General features: G+C 41.4%; 1 protein-coding gene across 11 annotated transcripts in view; it reads right to left on the reverse strand.

Moving 5' to 3' along the window:
* Nucleotides 1-4,410, reverse strand: part of auts2a (activator of transcription and developmental regulator AUTS2 a) — a 241,271-nt gene extending 236,861 nt beyond the window's left edge. For all 11 annotated transcript variants that reach the window (XM_028421270.1, XM_028421267.1, XM_028421265.1 and 8 more), the window contains exons 1-2: nt 4,340-4,410; nt 1,820-2,554 (exon numbers count right to left, since the gene is read on the reverse strand). In XM_028421270.1, the coding sequence (XP_028277071.1) occupies nt 1,820-2,107 (288 nt within the window). In that variant the 5' untranslated portion in view covers nt 2,108-2,554; nt 4,340-4,410. The remainder of the gene's footprint in view (nt 1-1,819; nt 2,555-4,339) is intronic.
* Between the last annotated feature and the right edge of the window lie 18,918 nt (nt 4,411-23,328).

The following is a 23,328-nucleotide window of genomic DNA, read 5'->3' on the forward strand; positions in this document are numbered from 1 at the left end:
CGACTGTATAATTTCAATTGTCTACTGTAGGGGTATAATCTTGGCCCAGATTATATTATTATGCTTTGGACATCAGATGTGGGCAGGATAGAGGGGTGGGGGGCCACAAGTGGCCTGCAGGCTGGCAGTTTGAGACCCCTGGCATACTTTATCAATGTACACTTTTGTTCGTTTTTGTAATGACAGTAATCCTACTGGCCATATCCTTATGAACAAAAATGAAATGGCAGACTATATAAGTTAAGTCTATTTATTACCTAAGCATCTGTCAGTAGAACAGTTCAGTGCTCCTAGTAAACAAAGTTTAACCTGCAACCCTGGCCTGTGTTTACGATCTGTAACATACAAACATACTCACTGAGCATAATTAGTTTTTTTTTTCAGGAAACTATTTCAATCCAGTAGAAGATGTATCTGCCTGTACATGGCTCACAGCTTGATTAGAAAAGGAGACTGTGACTGATAAAGCCAAATGTTAAAAATGACGTGGGAAGGCAAAAGACACATTCTCATTGTACATAGATGGAGTTATGGTCTAACCACTTAAACTGCCATCAATGGAAAAGAATAACAGAAGGAAGGTCAAGCAGACTGAGGAGAAAGAGAAAGAACATCCAGACACAAGAGCCCGTGGCTGTTCAACAGAATAAAGAACAAGAAGAAAAAAGACATGACAGACACTCTTGAGCTGTGGAAAGTGTGGATCTGACTTACAAAAAGATACACTAAAGACAAGTGCTACTATATCCTTGATGTGGGTCAGACCAGTGAACAAGAGATTGGTATCACACTGAATATGTTAAAGTCAGTCTGTGTTATACCAGGACACCTCCTGAGTCTGACCTTGTGAAGACAAAACTGTTTTCACATTCTACTGAAATCAGATCAGGGCAAACTCTGAAACTTGCAATTAACTTTGCTGAACTGTGTAACATTAATGTTTCCATTTTAATTAACAAGTGTCCCCAGTCGAATACAACAACATGACTGCATCTGTTTGTCTTTGTTTTATCACGTGTCAAACAGTAATGCAGAAAATAAAATTAGACTAAACTAACACCAGCTGAAACATAGAGCAGACAGGTGTAAATCAGTGGTGTGATGAGTCTGAAAGTCATATGTAAGGCCTTTCCAGGTACCAAATTCTAGAAGCCCAAAACCAAACAAGCACAGAACGTTTCCCAAAATTGGGAGGAAAGCAACAAAAAGCTCTTCTGGAAGTTTAAGGTAACATTTTTCCCTCACATCTGTAAGAAAAATGTTGCAGTTCAACTGTCCATAAAAAAATGCTTGCTCATGCAAGTCATAATTCAGATCTATATCACTGGAAGGCGGCCTATGCTCAGTTTACATTCCAAGAAGAATGGATAGCCAGCACACAATAAATTACTCCCACTCTGAATAAACTGTTGTAACATGGATCAAATTGCGTTTTCATTCTGAAGTGTGCAAAAGCACAACAGCCACTACAACTATAGCTCAACATCCCTCATCTGGTGCCCGGCTTTGCTGGAAAACTCTTGTGAAAACAAATCCAGAACTGTACACACACACAAATACACACACAACAACAGCAACAACAACAGTCTCCTAGTGACACAGATAGTAATCTCTGGCAGCAGCACTGCATTTAAAGCTACATCTGTTGAACAGCGGCTCACACCACAGCCAAATATGCAGGCAGGAGCCAAAACATTGGGCCAGCCCGGTCAGGGGCACATCTTCAGTCTTACAGAAAGAAGTCCTTTTTAAAACAAAAGTTCTAAACACACACACAGTACAGGACACAGGTGAGGGGGCACCCCCTGTGGCTACTCACCTCTAGAGCCTCCAGGGTCACGAAGCCTGTGATGGAGAAGCCATCAATGATGTCCTCCTCAGCAGAAGTGGACTCCTTTCGCTTTCTTCGCGGGGGTCGAGGGCGAGAGGATGAGGCCTCCCTGTCGCCCTCCTGCTCTGAGTCGGAGGAGAAGCGAAACATGGAGCCCTTAACATGGTTGTTCCTTATCCCATTTGATCTCCTCTTCCTATCTCTTTCTGACCTTGACTTCCTTTTCTTCCGGAGACCACTAGATCGAGGGCCATCCATGTCTTTCATAGGAAACATCCAGATAAATCCTCCTCTTCCAGGGAATCAAACTCTTAAAGAGCCGAACACCCGCACTGCTGGATCTCCTTTTGTCTGAAATCCCCTTGAGGAAAATCACCGCAGTCCCCACCAGGTGTTTTCAATGTGTTAGATCCAAGGTACTCATGTAATATCCAACAGAAGCCTTTTACAGGAAATGCAAAACTGCATTGAGTCACTGAACCAAACTAGGCTCCACACAAAGATCCCCACAGGCAGTCCATCAAATCCTACGACTGAGGTGTAAAATGATCTATTAAACACGTTATCACCAAGCTGTCAATTCCACTAGAGGAAGGGCTTTTCAAGTTAAAGCAAATGTCTGCTCAGTGAACACATCCTGCCATGGTGAGTTGAGCAGGTGACGCCACATCTTTCTTTTCCAGGAATGGACTCCTCTTACCCAAGGTCAGTAAGCTCACCCTCCTGCAAAATACAGACAAGAGAGAAAGAGAGCGTGTATTTGCAACAATGTTCACTCAGCAAGTTCAACAGTGCATTTAGTCAATGAGACATTGTCCAAAAGGTGTGCATGCTAAACAGACGGTTCCCGCCATCATACATAATGCACAATATGTATGCTGTGACGAGATGAATGTGTTTTGTAAGTATTCCTCTACTGGTGTCGCCAAAGCTTCTGCCAAGCTTGTAACCTAAACTTTTTAATGAATAAATTCCTTACATTATGTATGAGACGATTAACTTTGACACCTTGCAGCCTCCTAATATGAACGTGCTCTTGTCCACTACAAATTACAAGAAATTAATTTAGGAATGCAACTACAACATATACACAATATCAGTAACAGACAGCAGGCTGACTATATATCTGACTGTATGACACAGCAGTAATCTACCAGTAGCATTTAAAAAACAAAGCTTTCCTATAATTTGAAAGGCTTCTATAGTATGTCATCTATCAACTGCGTGAACAGTGATTTGAAAGGACTAAAACAAACATTATACACACACTGTACACATCTGTCAAGATCACTCCAGTTGAACCGTTCATGGCAACCTGACTCAGTTAAACATTCATTTCTTCCAAAACAACTTTCGCTCACATTCCTCTCACAGACGGGGCAGTAAGTCTCACTCTTTCAAGAATGAAAGCAGGTCAAATCTGGGAGATGTTTGAGTTTTTACCAACACTGTTGAGAAATCAAGGCAAATGTCATGACCCTGTAACGATGTGATTTAAATACAGAGCTCAGCCGGGCATACCTTCACTTTCTGACAGTGAAGGCATCTGGCTGCTTTATGATCATCGGATGCAACATTCAACAGCTTGCAGTCTATTCTGGATCATCCTCAAAGAACAGCCTCCAGTCTAGGCCTAAAGTCACTCTGTTGTGGGGTATTGGCTCCTAACACATATGGCTTGTCTGTCCAGAAAAAACACTTCATCCATTACCTCACAGAAATGGTATTCTATGCAGAGGAAAACTGAATCCTCAAAATGCAGCCTTTTACACCCCCAAACGCTGGTGGACATTTGAAACACAGAGGAATCACACCTTTTTCGCATCACCACACAAACCAAAACCCATCTGTCTCAGTCAACCACCATCTTCAACTTTACATTGTCTCCTTGGACACAGGCTGTCATGTACTGTAGCTCAACTGGATCCTGCAGCATACATACTCCCCAAATGCTCTGCTACACCCCACAAAGTGACAAATGTTTTAAACATGCAATAAAAGGGTTGATGATCAAACAACAAAAGACATCCAACAAACCAGCATCCCTACATTCAAGTATGCAGCAACAAATCCCCTTCATGCAGATATTCTGCCTTCTAACAAGCAAAAAAAGGCAGCTCTACATTTTCTATAGTAATGGTGCTAAATGCCTTTAACCTGATGCCCCATGCCAACACTCATCTACTGACACACATAACCTGCACAAATACCGCTTATTCAGAAGAAAAAGAACTGTGTTCTAGCACTCGCTCTGGCTTTTCCAGCTCAGTAAAGACTCTTTCCCTTGTCTTCGCTCAGTCCCTTTTTGTCTGCCTGTGCTGTCAGTAGAGATCTCAGGCTCTGTAATCCAGTCCAGCCCACAACAGCAGCAGCGGACTGGCACTGCCTCCTGCTCCGGCTCTCCAAGCTTCATTTTCCACTACAAGACACACAACAAAAGCAAGCCTCTCTCTCTCTCTCTCTCTCTTTTGCTCCAAGACACGTCATGCAAAACCAAGAAATGCAAACCCTTGCGAGTGGGGAGGAACCGTCCGGACAAGTTGAAGGCCTTCGGTCAGTTTAAAAAAAGATAAAGCACGAAGCGTTTTGAAGCTGACAAAATAAATCCCGCAAAGGAAACCATAGGGTATCTCCTCCTCTCCCCAGATCCGAGCTTCAGGATCCCCGAGAAGGGAGACCGGGGCGCAGTGATACGGCGATGCCGCAGTGCCGCTTTACAGGCTGCACGCTTCCTCCTCAGCGCAAATAGTGCTTTCTCTGGACACTCGGTCTCAGAGTTACAGTAAAGACACAGTCAGCGTGTGCGACCCCCCCAAACCAGACACACCCAGTTTATACCAGTCCCACTTCCAATGCAGCTCGTATTTTTTTTGTTCCATAAAAGCAAAAATAATTATGACTAGAAGTACGTGGAGAAGTTGTTTAAAGCATCAATAGCGCTTAAAACGCTGACAGAAACGTCAGAGCTTTGTCGATGTAGTGTCAGCTGTGATAATGACAATTCATTAATAATTAGTCAACTGAACTGCTGCCTACAGGCTGTTTTGTAAACAAACACATTTATGAATAATATTCACTTAGTGCTTTAGTTATCCCAAAAAACATTTATATCCGGCTGTAAAAGCCTCTGTTGCTCAGGTGTCACTCTGTCATTTGGCTCATGAAAGGCCTGTAAGCGTCTGCTCCAGGGACACCCGCGGCTAGCAGCCCCACAGGTACTCCCACAGGTACTCCCACAGGTACTCCGAGGAGCCGCCAGCCCCACAGGTACTCCCACAGGTACTCCGAGGAGCCCACAGGTACTCCGAGGAGCCGACAGGTACTCCGAGGAGCCGACAGCCCCACAGCCACGCATGCTATAAAACACACGGCGTGTTCTCACTGTATCCACTCGACATTCAAAATAAGCATTTACCTTGGAAAAGCTGCTCCTTTGTACTGTTAGCCACCTCAGCCCCGACACTCAATTACCTGCACCTGTGGGTCCACGGCCGGTGCACGCGCGCTGTCACCATGCGCGTCACGCTGCTCGACTACACGGTGACAGCGCGCGTGTCTGTTAAGGGGTCTAATGTGTGTGTGTGTGTGTGTGTGTGTGTGTGTGTGCTATTTATACTGGAGGACACAAACATGGTTGTTTAAGTTTAGCGTTATTCAAAATCTATAATCTATAATCATTACAGGCTGTTTAATAAAGTACTGGAGTGTGCCACAGTTTTATTATGCAAACATGTACATATCACATGCTATTAAGAATGTTTGTCTGTAAGACACCATTTTATTGTACCCTGCTTACTGTGATGTGACATTTTCCCACTATCCTGGTATATTAATCAAAAATAAAACAAGTCTTTATTAAATAAAGAATAATAGCTTCAAAAATTACTTGGAGCTTCAGACTAACATTTTGAACCTTGTTCCCCTGAGTGAACAGCTGCTGACTGTGTACAAGCAATCACACAAAATAACAAGTGTTCTCTTTCTCTTACAACGTCATTTTATGATACAGTATGGGCTTTTGTCATCAGAGCTGACCTATCACTCCAGCATCACACCAACACGTATTGATTTCTGGGTCTATTAACGCCCAGGGGATGAACATTAGTAAAATACGACAGCAGTGTGAATTCATACAGCAGCTGTGGCATCCACACTGATCATGTGAATTAATAACAGTTATGTTGCAGTTCCACTTTTAGCACAGCCACATAGCACTAATCAAATGTAGAAATAAAAAAAATAATGGTGTCACTCCTCTCGTGAGGAGGAGACAGGGATTGTTTCGGAGTGTCAGTGTGCTGGTCTCTCTGTGAACAGGCGGCCATGGGTGGGCTGTGTATTTTTAGCCTGGTTTAATGATGCAGAGGCTGAGTGGTGTGGCTCAGACTTGCTAAAGTGCCTCAATTCCCAGTGCCCGGTAAAAAACAGGGACCCCACTGGCCTGTAAGAATAATGCCGGGGGATACACATGCACTTGACCCCGCCTCATCTTCCAGGACGAGAGTCCTTGTGACAAAGTGGCATGGCAGGGAAGAGGCGACAGCAAGGCAGCTAATTCAGCTCACCCGGCCTCTGCTCATTAGGTGGGAAAGACGAATGTCCTGCTCTACCCTCACCATTATCAGCTTTAATTACACCTTCGCCCAAACTTTCTCTGCCTCCACAGCTTCACTCACTGGCACATGATGACATGGAGATTTGAAGACTCAGACACTGGACGCAGGATTATATTTTTGGCAACCAAAGGAATACACAAATATTTGACATTAGCTGTCTTGAATTAATGATTCGGATGAGAGCCGTGCATGTGAACACACTTGTAGTTTAGCTGTCTTGGCCCTAACACTTTTAACATTGAAACACTAGATGCAAAACAAAAGGCATATGGTCACAACCTGACATTTCCAAAAGTAATAATTTTCATCTATATTGACCGCTTTGGCCCTCTATTATAGGCCAACACAATTTATCAGCAGCTGGCAGTGCATGCATTTTCCATATTCCATAGAAGCCTGTAAGAGGATAGGAAAATGTGGGAGAGCTCAGTCACAGGCCAAGTATTTTCTAAAACTTGTGTTACCTTGGAAAGAAACAAAATGTGCTTTTTCTGTTGCAGTGCTTATTCCTCTTTAATTGCCCAGCCAGAATACAGCTCTTCACCCTCTTTCTTCTCTTCAGACAGCAGATGGTGGTAATTAGAGAGCATACACAGATATCACCATATTACCACACTGTTACTAACTTTTACTGTTATCTTATTTGTGCATCTTCATCCCTGTTATATCTGCTTGTCAGGAAAAAGACTTAAGGCAGGGGGACATAATGACACTATGGGCGTTACACAAGTTGAATTGCTGGGTACTTATAGCAACAAAGAGACTCTCAAATTCTCATTTTCCTCCCCTACAGGTCTGCCTACAAGCCCCTATAATAAGCCACTATTACTTGCACTGAGAGCAGAACAATAGTCCGTACTTAGATATTCTCTTCTGCAGCTGTTAACATGCTGCACATCCTTCTCATTTGTTCTTTCCTGTTATGGTCTCTTGGCAAAAATGATTTGTTGATGCTATTCATCACAGGTATGGTGGGGCACATCGGTGCACCTACCACACTGTGTGTGTGGGAGGTTTAATATTCATCACTAATGACATGTCCCCAAAGGCCTTACAAGTGGTTAATGCCCTTAAAGTGCACGTAATACATGACAGGCGCATGACATATTCATTGCTAAATTGTGGCACATGACCTGCTGTTCAAACGCTGACCTAAATAATGAACAGTGTCAATGTGTCCACTGTCAGATTAAAGAAGGAAGCAGCACGCACACACTACCGCAGCAGAGACTGATGTGAGAATATGTTTCAGGGGAAGGATGAAACTGTTCCTGAAGCAGAAATGTGAATTAGAATGATTGATTGTACAAGATCAGTATGAGTGAGGCTTGTACCTGTAATAATGACAGCATGGACTGAAAAGCCTGTCCTCTTTTAATATATGGCGCCTGTCAAAATCCTCTTAGCTCGTGGTTCCTCAGCCGGCTCGCCGCGATCAATCACTGTTGACTATTTGGCCATTGGACGAGACTCACTCACTTCTACCATCAGAGAAATGAGGAAAAGACATTTGTTTGAAATGATACACTGATTCTAAATATGATCACACACCAGTTGCTATGGGGATGTAAAGGAGCAAGCATCTATTTAAAGTTTGACCCTATAGCAACTAAACCTGCGTGTAGTGACAGACAAATAATACAGTAACCTTTGTAAAGATGTTGCTGAAAGAAAGAGTTTTGCACAAAGACAATAAACACCATCTGTCTGTCGCAGTATCGAAAGAAGAAAAGTGCTCCAGTACGTGAAAAGTTCTTCTTTCTGATAATACAACAATCCAGTGCTGATGTACTTTTTACTGGCCTGCATTTGTTTAACTCCCACTCACTAAGATAGAACATACTGAGCGGTTCTTCTACAGACAGCTCCCTCCAAACGTATACATATTGAAAGTCAAGTTACTTTTCAGATTAAATATTTTTTTTGTCCTATCACTGATATTTGAGGGTAGTTCTGGTTAAAATATTTCACAACTTTGCCTATATTTTTTTAACCATTAGTTGCCTGGAGCCTCCTTACACAGAGCCTACTGGATTACAGACTGTCTCTCCATCTTTATTTGCTGTCTATAGTTCAAATCCACAATCTGGATGACTGCATAAACAGATAAACAGATTCTTACTAGGGCATAATTTGTAGTTATTAAACCCACAAACTATTAACCAGCTCGTCTTTTTATTGTTGTTGTACAGGTGGTTTGCTTAGGCTTTTTGGCACTTATTTTACCCCTGTAAAAATCAATGGTATACACATTAAACTATGATGTCTGACATCTGTCTGGCTGCTTCACTGTCAGTGTTTGGGTTGTCCAGGCTGCCTCACATTGTGTTTGATTTGATTTTCTTGTTGTATTTATAACAATGTCTCTGCAGCGAAAAAGAAGCGAGTAAACAAACATCCAGTCAGCTCTCAGAATGAACTGTAACACCTGAGTCTTTATCGTATTCTGCTCAACAGCTGAATTGTTACATAGAAGCGAAGGTTTGATGTGTGGCTCTGAAGGCCTCTCTGTGAACTCCCCCTCATTTGAAATGCCAAGGATGACCTTTCACTGCAAGTCTCAGCTCTAGTAGCAGATCGTTTACCCGTGTATTCTTTATTTCAGTGGATGAGCAGATGCACTTAAGCTGTTATCCTTTTTTTTTTCTTTTACACACTCTAGATCTGTAATTTCCTGTATCAGTCATCTGTGCAAGTAAACTCCAACGTAAACTAAAGGAAAGATTTAAAAAAAAAAAAAGAGCTGGGAACAGAAAATAACACAAAGTCAACATGCAGCTCTGTTTACCTAGAGTAGTGTGGAGGCAAACTAAAAAGCTGCTTCTTGAATGACAACTAGGAAGATTGAAAAAGAGAGCTGACCCACTAAGAAAACAACATATGTTAAACTAAGAATGTTGTCAGACAGCGTACGTGTGCAAAGAAAACACGGCAATCTCTTCATTAGAACAGCACATCTACAGCTCAATTACAGAATCATTCTGCGCTAAGATATTCATGAGATGTTCAACATCAAGTTCAGCCATTTGCGATAAAAGAAGAATGATTTCAGCTTGCTTTACTGTGCCGAGTGCATCCAAGGCCTGATAGAAGCATGTGTTTTCAATTCCGATATAATGAAGTCATGGAGTCTTCAGAGAGCCTGTGAGTTTGGGAATGTGTTACCATATTTCTGTTATTACAATGTCAAATTCATAAATAATGAAGGTTTCAAATTAAAGCTGGAGACTCGGTCTGGTACAGCCTGGTGTGTAAATTATTCCTTGGACATGGATTACTTATTCTGCCGTCTGCTCCTATTTCTTACACTATCACTGTACATGTGAGCGATGTGTTCATTTTTTCCATCAACATCACCAGTAGTATGAAGGTAATAATTCCCTTCTTTCTTTATTTCTAAAGCCAACATACGTCCCGTTACACTTACAACAAAACCAGTGTCCACTGAGCCTCTCCAGCCTTATCCTTACACCCACTTTGCAGATTGCACGATGCAGGCAGCCTCGAATAATGCTTCCTGTCCTTTTGTTAACCTTGAAACCCCCTACCCCCATCTCTTCGGCCCATATACAGACACAAAAAATTAAACTAAAGCCATTGTTTTGCTTAAAAAAAAAACAGTGGCTCTGCATTTCATCATAAACCAGAGTGTGGATGGTTAAGCCAAAGAGACGGGACAGTGGTATGTGTGTATTGAGGAGGGGGGGTGTTTCTGGAATGGAAGGCAGAGCTGTTTTCCAATTACTCTGCCCCTTCTCCTTCCCATCTCGCCAGGCAGGAGAGGCAAAGCCAGACTCGTTTATTAGTATTAGAGCCTGGTCCCCCCTCCCAGTTTGCTCTCTCCCCTCACTGTCTCTCTCTCTCTCTCTTCCCTGCAGCAACTATACAATGTACACACGATCATCCTAATAGAATTTGTAAGCCTCCAAATGAAGTGGATTGTAAAAGACAAAATGAACTCGTTTTTTGTTCCTTTTGGGTGATGGGGCGAGGGACCTTTCCTAAAGGGAGCAGTGGATGAGGGGAGGTTGCAAAATGACAGCAGAAGGGGGGAGCAAGGAGGATAAGAGTACACTACGACTCCATTTGTTTCTCATCTCTCTCGTGAGCGGCGACGAGCTGCTGCTGCCTTGCATTATTGGAGATGAGTCGTTTTACAGTCATTAATTTACTGGCCCACCTAGTGAAGCAGCCCATTACGGAGCGAGCTGGCGTCAACAGAATGGAACCTCAGGGGGGACTGTGCTTTTACTACATGTGTTTCATTAGGTGCCCATAAACACACCATGTAATAGAAATATGGATGTGCTTACTGTAGCTGTGATTAAAACAAGAAAAAAGAAAAACAACAACAACAACACACAGCAAAGTGATCTGTGCAACAATTGCAGGATTCACAAGTATCGCCAGACTAGCAGAGAGCCCGGGGGATAAAACTTGTAATGCTCATGTTTTCTATTTCCATAATGGAGAGGCATTATTCCCAAGGATTTGGACAGATTATGAGGATCAGAAGGATGATCTCTCTCTAGTATACCCTTCGTCTGAGCATTGTATTTGGAGCCTGAACGATATGGTCTGTCATTAAAAGGAAACAATATGTCAACCGAAGAAGGAAGAATCTGCATGAAACAATGTTGATCACATGAATGAGGCAGTTATTAATCTGCAGGTACTCACACATATGAAGATAGTTTACATTTGTTTGATTAAAAAACATACACCCACATATTTGTTACAGAAAAACACAAACCAATAACAACACATTAACCACGATAGTTAGCAGGGAAAGAGGGGGCAGTTACAGGTAAGTATGAACGGTTGAAAGCAGTTTTGGAGACTCACTTATCACAATTTGGCCAATATTAAAGACACAGTCCTTTTTCTCCTTCCAGCACATCACCATGCTGCCTAATATAACTCACCACTTGACAGGTGCCATGACATTAAAATAATCTAGATTATTAACCCGTCAGTGCTGTCATAGATTCATGTGCATCGGTTGGTTCTATCAAATATCAGTTTATATAAATAACAATGTTAAATGGCATCCAGTTCATAATCTTTTCTTAAGAGTTTATTTGATATGTTCTCTCATGTTACCATGTTTTCATTATGAGCAGAATGATCTCACTTTTATATTGGACAACATAAAAAGCATCCAAATCCCTCATGACCCTATGATGCCATTTTTTCCATGTTTAAATGGAGAGAGTTTCGGAATGATATTGACTATGGCTTGCCAATGTTATTAAATCAGAAAAGCTAAGCAAAAGACCAGCGAGTAATAATCCAAAATCTTTGTGAATCATTCTTGCACACAGTCTCCACACCATAGCAATAATCCCTCCAATTAAAAGCGGATTATTAAGGGTGACACTTGTTTGGTTCCAGTAAAACTTTTATTGCACGCCAAGCCGCTTCTCTTCTCCTCTCTCAGATTCCCATGAGACAGCGCAGACTGTACATGCTGTTGGTGAACAGCGAGGAGTTCCATCTGCACTGGCTCAGCCTGTCTCAGCATCGATCTTGCCCATATGCCAGCTGCTGAAAATATCTCTGTCTCCACAAAGGCTGGTTTGCGGCGTGCAGCAGTTTAGATGAGCTACTGTCGGAGCACACGTTCTTTTTTTTTATCGAGATAAATGACAACTCTAGGATGTATGTACAACTTCAGCTCCATCCTGATGCTGCAGGATACTACTGGCTGTTAGCCTGGATGGAGAGAGAGAGAGGGAGTGTTTTGTTATCGGCTAAACAAATTAATCTGCATATCATTTTGTTTAAAGCTGTTCGGCTAATATAAATGGCCTCAACCTCTTTCAACACAAATTACATTTGTACCGCATGGGATGGAGGTCAGATAAAATGGGATGGAGGCTAAATGGTCCAAACCAACAATGTGTCTGATTGGAAACTATACTGTGCTGTGCTATTGTATTAAGACATCTGAAAACGCAAATCTACAACAAACATATCATGAAATATAAATCTATATTATTACTTTTTACTAGTTACGTTCACATGAAACAAACTTATAGGAACAGTTGTGAAGAAACAGCCAGGAAAACACCTGCTTTCATCTGCCCTCATACGGCAGAATGGGTTGGTTGCTCTGAAGGTGAGGCACCTGGAGTTACGCTGTGAGGAAGTCAAGTTCCTTTGACCTTGCTTGTCTGTCTGAGTAAACCGCTACATGGTTCACAGGTTTTGCTTCTGCTGGCTAAGTAGACATTGTAACGCTTCAAAGGCCTCTACGCATTGAACCAAGTGTGGATTTCTCAAATCAAATGAAGAATTGCTTTCATAACCACAGCATCATCTGCTCAAATGCACCACGCAAGGTGAAACAGCTGACCATGCAGCTGCAGCGTCCCGTTCAAGACTCTCCACTGGCCTCACAGCAAAGAGTCCACTCGCATTAATAACAGTCAGAGCCACTCATGCAGAGCAAAGACAGTTCAGCAGAAATCCTAACGCCAGTGAAAAGTGCTTTGGGTTTGTTTTTACTAACATTTGTTTTGATAATACATTATTAACTATTGTATATGTAAATGTACGCTCTCTGGGGCATGAATGTGTATCTGACAACGTCTGTTTACATGTCGACTGCTGCTGGCAAAAGATCAAACACACATGGTACAGGAAGTAAATTATTTACTCTCCTCTGCATCAGTCACAAGAAGAAACCTTTAAGTTTCATCTTTAAGCAGCCACATTTGCATATCTGATGATCCACAATTAGATCAGAATTATTTGATCCTTTTCCAGATACAATAAATTGGCTTGGTTAGTTTGGAGAATGCATTTCAGAAGCCAAGTACAAGTCACAGAGTAACTTCTGTCTGTGACCTTGATGAAAGCAAAATACCTAATTCATCACCAGTGGCCTCTCCTTTGCCTGCTGACACTTTTGTGTGCTTGTGCCGTGGAACAGGAACATTTTAAGGTAAGTACTTTTAAGAAGACTACTTCATTAAAATGAAATGCATTGATGTTTGGATCATCTGTTCTGATGGTAATCCGGTGTCCATCTTTGACAAACCTGTTTCAGATCTCTTGACAACCTGTTAATTCATTCAGCTAAATTGCAACCAGTACAAACAAACCATTCTCTTTCACAGCAGTAATATATTCTGACTCACTGTAGCACATAAAAAAACCTGCCATGAAAACAAGTGAATCTAATGAATTCTATTAACATTTAGCATAAGGTCTGGCTTCTTAAATTTGCAAGGCAAATTAACACCTATTAAACGACAGTTTTGATTCCTTAAAAACATACTGAGGTTGGCATGGCGATCAGCCTCAGATCATACATGAAGTGTAGAGTGTGCATCTTTTTTTTTGCTGCTTATCTTGTAGGTTGTGATCACAGCTTGTAATTACATGCTGTTGCCTCACAGGCCCAGAGGTATAATGGGACACTTCTAAGGGTTTTGAAGTGCCCATAAGGAGGAAGAACATTGATTGTGAGCCCGCTATATCTTGATGCCTCCATTCAAACACTATTTGACAGGAGTGCTGGAAACAGCACTGTGCTCTGAATGGCAAGCTACAAAACAAATTGATAGACTGCTTGTGACAGATGGGGAGCAAAGTGGTCCAATCTGGCAAGTGGACTAGAAATGCTGCAGGTTGTCTTTTGCCTGCCAGACTCAAAGTGCAGCTCAGGCCTTAAGCAGTGTCTATATCTACGGTGTATATATGATCAATAAGCCATCAATCATTAACCATGGCTGTTTCACTTAAAAGAATAATGTTGAAGATTATTAGATTCTATCTAATCTCTCATCTACAGTTCAAAATCCATCCCTCTTACCTTTGTGATGTTACCGAGTATCATCCAGGGAAAATGCGTAATACCCTGCAGCCTTAAAGACTGCTCGACATCCATTTGATATCCTGTAACACCATGTAAAAGTCATTTGAACTGTGTGAAATCTCGATGGGTATGTCCACCCAGATGTACAATACAGAGGGTGTATAATTTAAACCCATTGAACAATGGATCTAAGGAGGAGTGGTGAAGACAAAGCTAGTGCCAGTTGCTTAGCATATTAATGAGAACCATACTTAAATACTGTGAGCATACCATTAGTCACACACATTATAATTCTCCCAACCACATTTATCGGAGCCAACGGAAATCTATATCCCGCTGTTCTTTTAATTGCTCTAGTGGAAGAGATCCCTCCATTCACTTGTAAGGTCAGCGGCACAGCTGTTGGAGAGAATGTAAGTGACTTGAGGAAATTACATTTCAGAGCCAAGCGGCTGTAAGTAAGTAGGTAGATGATTTTATCATTTACATCTGAGTGTTTACAATTCAGGACAACATAAGAGCTGCTACAGCAACAGTAAGAAATACTCAAAACTAATGTTTATGTTTATGGCTGCAGCACGCACTGCATCTATGCTGGCTCTGATAACCACACATGATGATCCCTCTGTTCATGGAGATTGTTACCTAAATGTATAATCATTGAGCTATCTCTGTGGAGTCCCTACAGAGATGGGCATAACCCTAAGCTGGTGCTAAAAAATGCATTTAGTCTATTTCAAAAACTGAAACAGATGTCAGTACAATCACATCCAAGCATTACAGAATTATCAACAATCAAAGTAAGGGACTCACAGGACTATAATGAAAAGTTCATAGAGAAGTCACTCATGGAGAGTTACATACATATATACATTATTTTGACATAAACAGCAACTTTACTTATCCAGTCTGAATAAGTGTCTATCCATAGCTTGCATTCACTTACCTCACCCATTATGAGTGCAGGGTGCCAGAGCCATAGAACCATGTGACTGCAGTGATGGTGGTGAGCCCACAAAGCCTAGTGTTCGACATCATGACACTTCAGCTGAAAGGGGAGGGTGTGGGTGGGCAGAGGCTTTCTGAATTATTGTGTCTGGAAGAAGAAGAAGAAACAGGCCATTATGAGTATGTTTTTAAGAATAAGAGTAGAGAGCTGGAGGAAATTATAGAAATAGAGACTGGGGGTCGAGGGAGGAGAATGATCAACACAGGATAAGATCATTGTGGGATTAAGATCAGAAGAAGATTACAGCGTGATTACAAAGACATCAAGTTTAACTATTAACACATTCCTGACAAGGCAGGGCAATTGTCTGAGTAATGGATGTGCAGTTTTACTGTATAAGCTTAAGGAGCTTTGACTGCTCAGATAAAATAGTGGGAACTAGAAGAACTCTTTTTACTCACTGCCACATGCAGTCTGTAGTTTCACAGCATGCAGCCTAAAATAATACCTCAGACCTCCTTTGTGTGCACATACGCCATCCCACTTTTATGTCCATCCTGACGAATAAGCAGAGGTAAGATTGTCTATTTCCCTTCCCATTCTCAGCCCATCCTCTCTGGTGACAAGACGTCCGGCACGTTTTATTCAGTTTCATCCACATCCAGGAGAGCAGGAAACCGAGTAGAAACACAACTGAGATGGCTTCATTTTTCCCAAGAAAGGAGCAAGAAAAAGGGCAAGTTGAAATATTCGGCTGGTATGCAGTGCTCATTTTTTTCTAGCCCTTGAGCAATGATGCACTGGCATTATTTAAGGAAGCCATTCATACAAACCTGTGAGTGATGAATTGCTCTGTCAGCTGCAATGAAATAAGAGATGAAGCCATTCTTTGAAAAAGCATTTATGCACCCTGTGCTGAAATGCTGCTTATAAACATTTAGATGATTTTCACGGAAGAAGAAATGTGAGAACAAACATAAACATAACAGAAATGAAACTAAGCCTGTAAGAACATGAGTAATGCTGTTATGGCTTTGGCTTCTACACCTTGTTTGTATGCAGTGTGTGTCTGTGTGTGTGTGTGTGTGCATATGTGTCAGTGTTAGGATTCCAGGGAAACGAGAGAACTGCAAGCTATTATAACCAAGCGCCTGTCAAATTATCCTGTCATTGCAATTACACTGCCATACATATTACCACTTGTCTGTTAAGCAACAGCACACTGTCTCCTGTCAAACCTTTGCCCCCGCCTTTCGGTGTGACAGCAACACGGCTTCAGTCCAATGAGCCAGGTGTCCATGCATGTGTGTGTGTGCAGGCAATGTGTGTATGTTAGTAACACAGTCCTGCTAATGGAATATTGGAGAAGCATTGCAGCAGAATGGCTGGTTTTGACACAGGAGGAAACAAAGAAGCAGCAGGAGGGAAGCCGGATCCCACAGCACAGCTAAATTCATGTACGTTGTTCAGAGAAATTGCATCACTTTGCAAGAAGGAGGAGTAGAAGAAGAAGAAGCAGGAGAGGGAGAAGGAGGAGGAGGAGGAGAAAAAAAAGATGTTTATAGCGATTAACAGACTTCACAGAGATCCATTTATAAATGTCATTTTTGGAAGAGCAACAGTCATGCCTTAAATTTCATGCTGGTAACAGCACTGACAACACAAGAGCAGTAATAGAAATGGACCACCACTGTGTTTGTTCCTGCCAAGTTAACCATGTGTCAAGTAGAGCCTGTCTCTTTTTTTTTGCAGAGCCACTGTGATTCATGTCATCAACCTGCAGGGAGCTGAATGAAAAGGTGGCTGTTGCCCTTGTCTGTTCAGTGTAGTGACCTCTGCTTTGAAAGGGTGAAGCTGACAACAATTTTCTGCTTGTGTTCAATGAAAAAAAAATGAAAAAAAAAGAAGCTGCCCTCACATGACTTTTACTTTGGCAGCACTCTACCAAGGGCTACTAGAAAGAAAAACTACAGATGAATGTCAACAAACAAAGACGATGTGAGCCAGATAAGATAAGATTCTCATGCAGCTGTGCAACACAAACCCACACTCATTACATCGTTTTATCTTGATGTGTTCTATCTTGCCTCCTGCAGAGCACCAAACCACAGAAAAATCTGACATTTTGTAACAGCCCTCTTCAACACAGTGGGTAATGAAAGTGGGAGTGAAGTTAACTAAAAATATTTCACCGGCTTTGACATACTTAAATATCTTTATGCAAAAATGTCATTATATGTGTTCATACAACTATGAAGCAGTTTATTTTAGCAATGTAATTTAAAGAGGCACAGTCAAGCCTCTTTCAGTCGAGCACCATGGGAGCCTTTGTTTTTCAGAGAAAGTATGTCCAGTGGTGCATGGCTTGAAACCTGTTTGACACATATTTTTGTCTATTTAGATCTAAATCAAAAAGGTCTGTCAAAAACTGTTGGAAAATTGTGCAAATGTGGCACATTGTGTGAGAGGAGAGATGTAGCACATAGTTTGTATTAAACCATGCTACTTTATTTTTCAATTCATTTTCATTTATATAGCACCTTTTACAATCAAAAATGTCTCTAGGTGCTTCACAGAAACCCAGAGTCTGAACCCTGGAGCAGACAGTATCAAGGAAAAACCCTTTTAACAGAAGGAAACCTTGAACAGGATCCGGCTCATAAGGGAGAACCTTCCTGCTGACAGTCAGCCGGGTAGAGGAGGAGAAGAAGAGGTAGACAGGACAGAGAGGATGAAGGAGAGGGAGAGAGAGAGAGAGGGGGGGGGGGGGGATAACGTGCAATAAACATCATTCATTACAAGGACAAACATTCAACTTAATTATACTAGTACTACATGAAAAATGACATAGGCAGGTGTTGACAGGAGACACTGGATTTGTCAAAGGGCCAGATGCAGTCCAGCATGTTGATCTGGATGGAGAGAGACCTGCAGAAAGATACAGAGAGAGAAAGACAGAGAGAGAGAGAGGTGGAGGGAGAGGCCATTCTACTTTTATAAGTCCTAGGAACTACAAGTAAACCTGGTTAGATCTGGGTGTTCTATTAGAAATATATGGGACCATTAGATCCTGAAGGTATAGAGGAGCTAGTCCATTATAGCCTCATATGTAAGAAGGAGGATTTTAAAGTTGATTCTGAATTTTACTGGGAGCCAGTGAAGAGAAGCTAAGATGGGGGATATATGATCCCTGTGGCTGATTCCTGTCAGAGCTCTAGCTGCTGCCTTCTGGATTAGCTGCAGGCTGTTAATGGAGTAATGTTGTAATGTAAAGTTGTAGTAGTCCAGTCTAGAAGTAACAAAAGCATGGACAAGTGTTTCAGCATCACTCTGAGAGAGGATGCTCCTGATCTTAATGATATTACAGAGGTGAAAGAAGGTGGTTTTAGAGACCTGTTTAATATGAGGGATAAACGACATGTCAAAAATAGCAACTTGGCTTAGCATACCAAACATCATGTGTTATGTCACGATTAATTTGTTTAATTCAAAAATAAGGTCCACGCGTGGAATTCACCTCTCTATTATTATTATTAAATGGAGCATGTAGAAAGTGATTGATTACAGGTGATATTTACAAGCTTACTAAATAACTCAAATAAAATAAAAGTAAATAGAATTCTGGGCTGTGTGATGCATTTGTGTCCACATTCAGAAATTCTACATGTCTCACAAATACTGCCATTATAAATGAAAAGGTTTGGAAAAGCCAAGTGCAGGATAACCTTGAAAAATCAGCCAATCAAACCTGATAGTTTTACAGGTAAAGCCCACCTGGGCTTTGTTACAGGTCATGGACTCCGCTGGGAACGTAAACAAAAAACAACAACCTCACTATGTGATCACAGTAACCCATGTGTTAGTTGAGATACAAAGAGAGTGGGCTGCTTATCTCCAAAAAGAAGTTCACTCTAAAATGAAGAGAGAAGCTGAAACCTCATTATTCCGATGCAGATTGAATTGTTATAGGTACAGAACTAATGTAAAAGGCCGCATGTTCTGCTAACCTGTGGGTGCTATCAGGACAGCTCCCCCTATGTATTTTTCATACATCTAAATGATTACATTTTTCTGCTTAAATGCTGAAACATTTATGCGCATTCGAAAAGCACAAAATACACCCTCTGATGGCGTGTCTGACAGAATGAACACTTTGAAAAGTGATCACCCTACCCTCGAGTGCAATCAATACACATCTCATGTAAGCATGCCAATCTGGTATTTCCACAGTGATGTGTGTGTGAGTGCCTTTGCATCTGCGTGGATCAGTAGAGCTGCAGCACATGAATAGCTTTGCATATATTTACTTTGAGTGTACCCACATACACATATCTCACTTTCTTTTGTTCCTGTCAACCTTTGCCTTCATAAAACAAGTGCTCTGGAAAGACTTCTACAAATTCTATAATGGAATCTGCAACAGGACACCTGGAGTCAATTTCAAAATGTAGCAGTGTTACATCCTAATCTTATTGTCGTCATCGATGTGGTCTTTGGCTCTTGACTCTTGTGCATGCTTTTCACCAGTTTCTTCTTTTAGCATGCATGTGGACAGATCTACAGCACAGATCTCAGCGTATACAAAGGAAACAAATCTGTGTGATATAAAAAAAATATGATGCAACAGGCCTGAAACAAGCATACAGCACAACCTAATGTAACAATGTGGATGGATATGGCCCCATGAGGTTTGTGGCATCAGTGGTTTCTACATGTTTATTTTTGGAGATTTCTATGCAAACAACAGTCATATCTCATTAAATACATTTAGTTAAACAGTCAAATGTCCACACAAGCATGGTCATGACTATCAAAGTGGTTAGCAAAAGCAGTCTATTCTCAAACTGCACTTTCAAAGAAAGAAATACTCAAGATTCAATTTAAACTGTTACCTGACCACACCACAGATGCCTTATGTTTGCAGCTTTTTTGTTTGTGAGTTTCACAGAATTTACTGTGATGGTTAGGATCAGTAGAAAAAAAGGAGTAAAGGAATAGTTCGGTTAAAAGAGAGAAAGAGAGAGAGAGACAGTTTGAAATTTCTTGTGGAAAATATAGTATACTTAACTCTACACTGCTACTTACTTCCACTTACACCCAAAGTAAACAAAAAAAGAGTGTTCAACGTTTTTTCAGCACCAGAAGCAACACAACACAAAAACACATAGGTCAGCAAAACACGGTGAGGAGATGAGAAGGAAACCAGAAAACATATTGACGAGCTAAGGAGCTGTCGGCGTATTAGACAGTGAAGCAAACTCGATATTATATCCCGTTGTGTCTTTTGTTTGTAAAATCTAACATTACGCCTGTTGCATTATTTAACAATCACGTTTTAATGCGCTGTTTGAATCCATGTCCATGTCGGGATTAATGTTTGATGATATTGTGTAATTAAATTGATTTTCAAGCAGTCAGTAGATGAAAAAGTCTTTTGAGGCTTCTAAATCTCAGGAGAAGTGAAAACTGCTATGCAATTAATAATTAGGTTTTGAGTAAATAACCAGGCCAAAGAACCTGTGCAGTCAAACCTAAACAGGACCAGCCCGGAGAGCAAAATGTTCCAATGAGGCCATCCAATTCACACAGAGGTAATGAACCTAAAAACTGATGCAATTCCACTAATGGCTCTGACTGACCCTGTGCATAATGTGTTGTTGCTTGTTTAATGGCATATTCCAAGCCTTCCAATGGGATTTGATTTTCAGATCAGGTCCTGAGTGAATCATTAGGGATGATAGGGACACGTAGAGGAGGAGCAGGCAGTAAAACCTAAAAGACCCGAGGCAGGCGTCTATCGGTCTTCCATTGCGAACTCATGCATACTAAACATCTGCACAGCTCTAGGTGACGCATCTGAAGCATATGGCTCTGACAGCATCACCCTGTTAATATAAAGCTGCTGTATTACTGCTGGGCAAGCTGATCTCAATCAAAACGCTGCTGACATTGGGGAGAGGACACCGGCGGTGATGATGGCCACAATGATGGCAAAGTAAACAACAGTACGGAGACAGGACGAGGAAGACGAATACACCTGACTGTGTAATAGAGAGGGTTTATATATTCGAGCCTCTGGATGTTGGATGGTGTCCTGGACTGAACTTTCAACTTCAACCTCCTCCTGAAAAATATGCAACATATATTTTAGTAGTGTTTATAGAAACTGGTATTGACCATAACATTAATATTATATTGTAATTTTTGAGTTTGAGCAAAAACTCTGTGAATGTGCTTGAATTTTGAATCAGGATTAATAAAGTATATATCCGCTCCCATCCTAAAAAAATCCAGCTCCAAAGCAGAAATAAACACGTTTATGGCCTGGTATTAAACATTATCTTATCTTTATTCACAATATCATTTTGAGTAGGGTTGCCTGCTGACACGTCTGCCCACTGACTGCTTAACTCAAGCTCTGCTCTTGGCCCATATTCGGATTAACCAGGAAACCACACAGAGATCAGAGTGAGGATGCGGTGTAATATTGATTTGTTATTGCTGGGAACAATTCATGAATTATTGATAAATTCTACAGCCTCCTGGTTATTTGCATTCTGGTTTCCGTCTTAAGAGACATTTGAGCTTTTTATTCTGTTCGATACATTTGTGCATTCTTGTTTGTTTATCAACCTTATAGTCCTTGTACTGACAGAGGACTTTTTGGCTGCTGTTTACATAGCTTTAATTTACCTGGAGGAAAAAAGCAAAATGTGAAGGGAGAATAGCCCAAAGCAGAGACGGTGAAAATAAATCATCACTGCACTGCCTGAGGCTTAAACCACAGCCATGCCTTGCTTAAAAGTGCAAAGATGAATAGTTCTGCTATCGCTCACATGGCTCCCACCTTAGGGAACTATTTGCAGAAGAATCTCTCACCACTTTTCCAGGTTATCTCCTGAAGCATCAACACAGCGCCTTACTCCTAATTTATTCACATTTCAGGCACCATCCACACCATCTCCAGAGGGAGATGATGAGGCCTGTGTTCCACCTGCCTACATCCCTAGAAACACATTAAAGAGCTCAGAGTTTAAATCTTTCTCCTTTTTCCAGGAGATCAGTCAGAGCTCCCTGTTGCGGCCTGTGAAGCTTTGCACAGATCCTGGGTGCCGCCAGCCTTTTCCCACAATAGCACCAGCAGGGAGCTGACTGTGCACCAAGCCCGCCGAACAGCTGAGAGAAAACCAGACACGCTGCTGTCACTGTAAATAAAACCTCTTCAGAGCAAGTCAATAGAGCGTTTGGCCTCTCTGAACTCGTGTCTTAAAAAGCCTGTCCTTGTGTGTTTCAAGGATGTGCATAGAAATCATTAATGCACAACATTTTCTGTCACAGATGTCACACATCTAAGACTACACTCAGCCGGCCACACTAACAGACAGCTGGGTTAAGGATGTGTTAGTAGTGCAGTTTGAAGTGGATGAATGATGGTATTTAAACCAATGAGGAGATTTCTCTAACTCTCCATGATGACATCTATTAAGCGATTGCTCTCACTACATGCTGAAGCACATCAGAAGAGATCAAAACAACCGAGCACACTCAAGTGCTACCATTATCATTTTAAAACACATAAAACCAAGAAGAAAAACTGTTACAATTCCAAGCACTTTGAAACTGACCACAGAGAATCATCCATGAAGACTTCTAAAGTCAAGGAAAAACAAACCACCTTACTGCCACTGCGAGGTGCTAAGACATGTTCTGACACTTGGATTTAACAGTGTATAATAATCATAAGTGTATGAGAGCCAAACACTGTTTATGAACCATAAACGCCACTGTTACAACCCAGCTTAATAGCTACAGTAAGCAAATGATTTGCAATAAAGGCTTTAAAGCACTCTGGATTAAATTACTATTGGAAAGGATCTGCATTCACAAGAGAAACAGGAGCCGGCTGCATTACTCACATATTATATTTCACACACTGTAATGTACTGTTAGGCTGGAAAAGCCTCCACCAGCACAGCAGCTCACTGACTACCACATAACACAGAGCTGTTAGTGTTTAATGCAATAACAAGAACACATGTCAGGGGATTTTTAACATCCCTTGGAGTGCTTCTTTAAAAAGTCTTATCAATGTCATCTACTTCTTTTT

The sequence above is a fragment of the Parambassis ranga genome, chromosome 14 (assembly GCF_900634625.1).
Source record: "Parambassis ranga chromosome 14, fParRan2.1, whole genome shotgun sequence".
NCBI lineage: Eukaryota > Metazoa > Chordata > Actinopteri > Ambassidae > Parambassis > Parambassis ranga.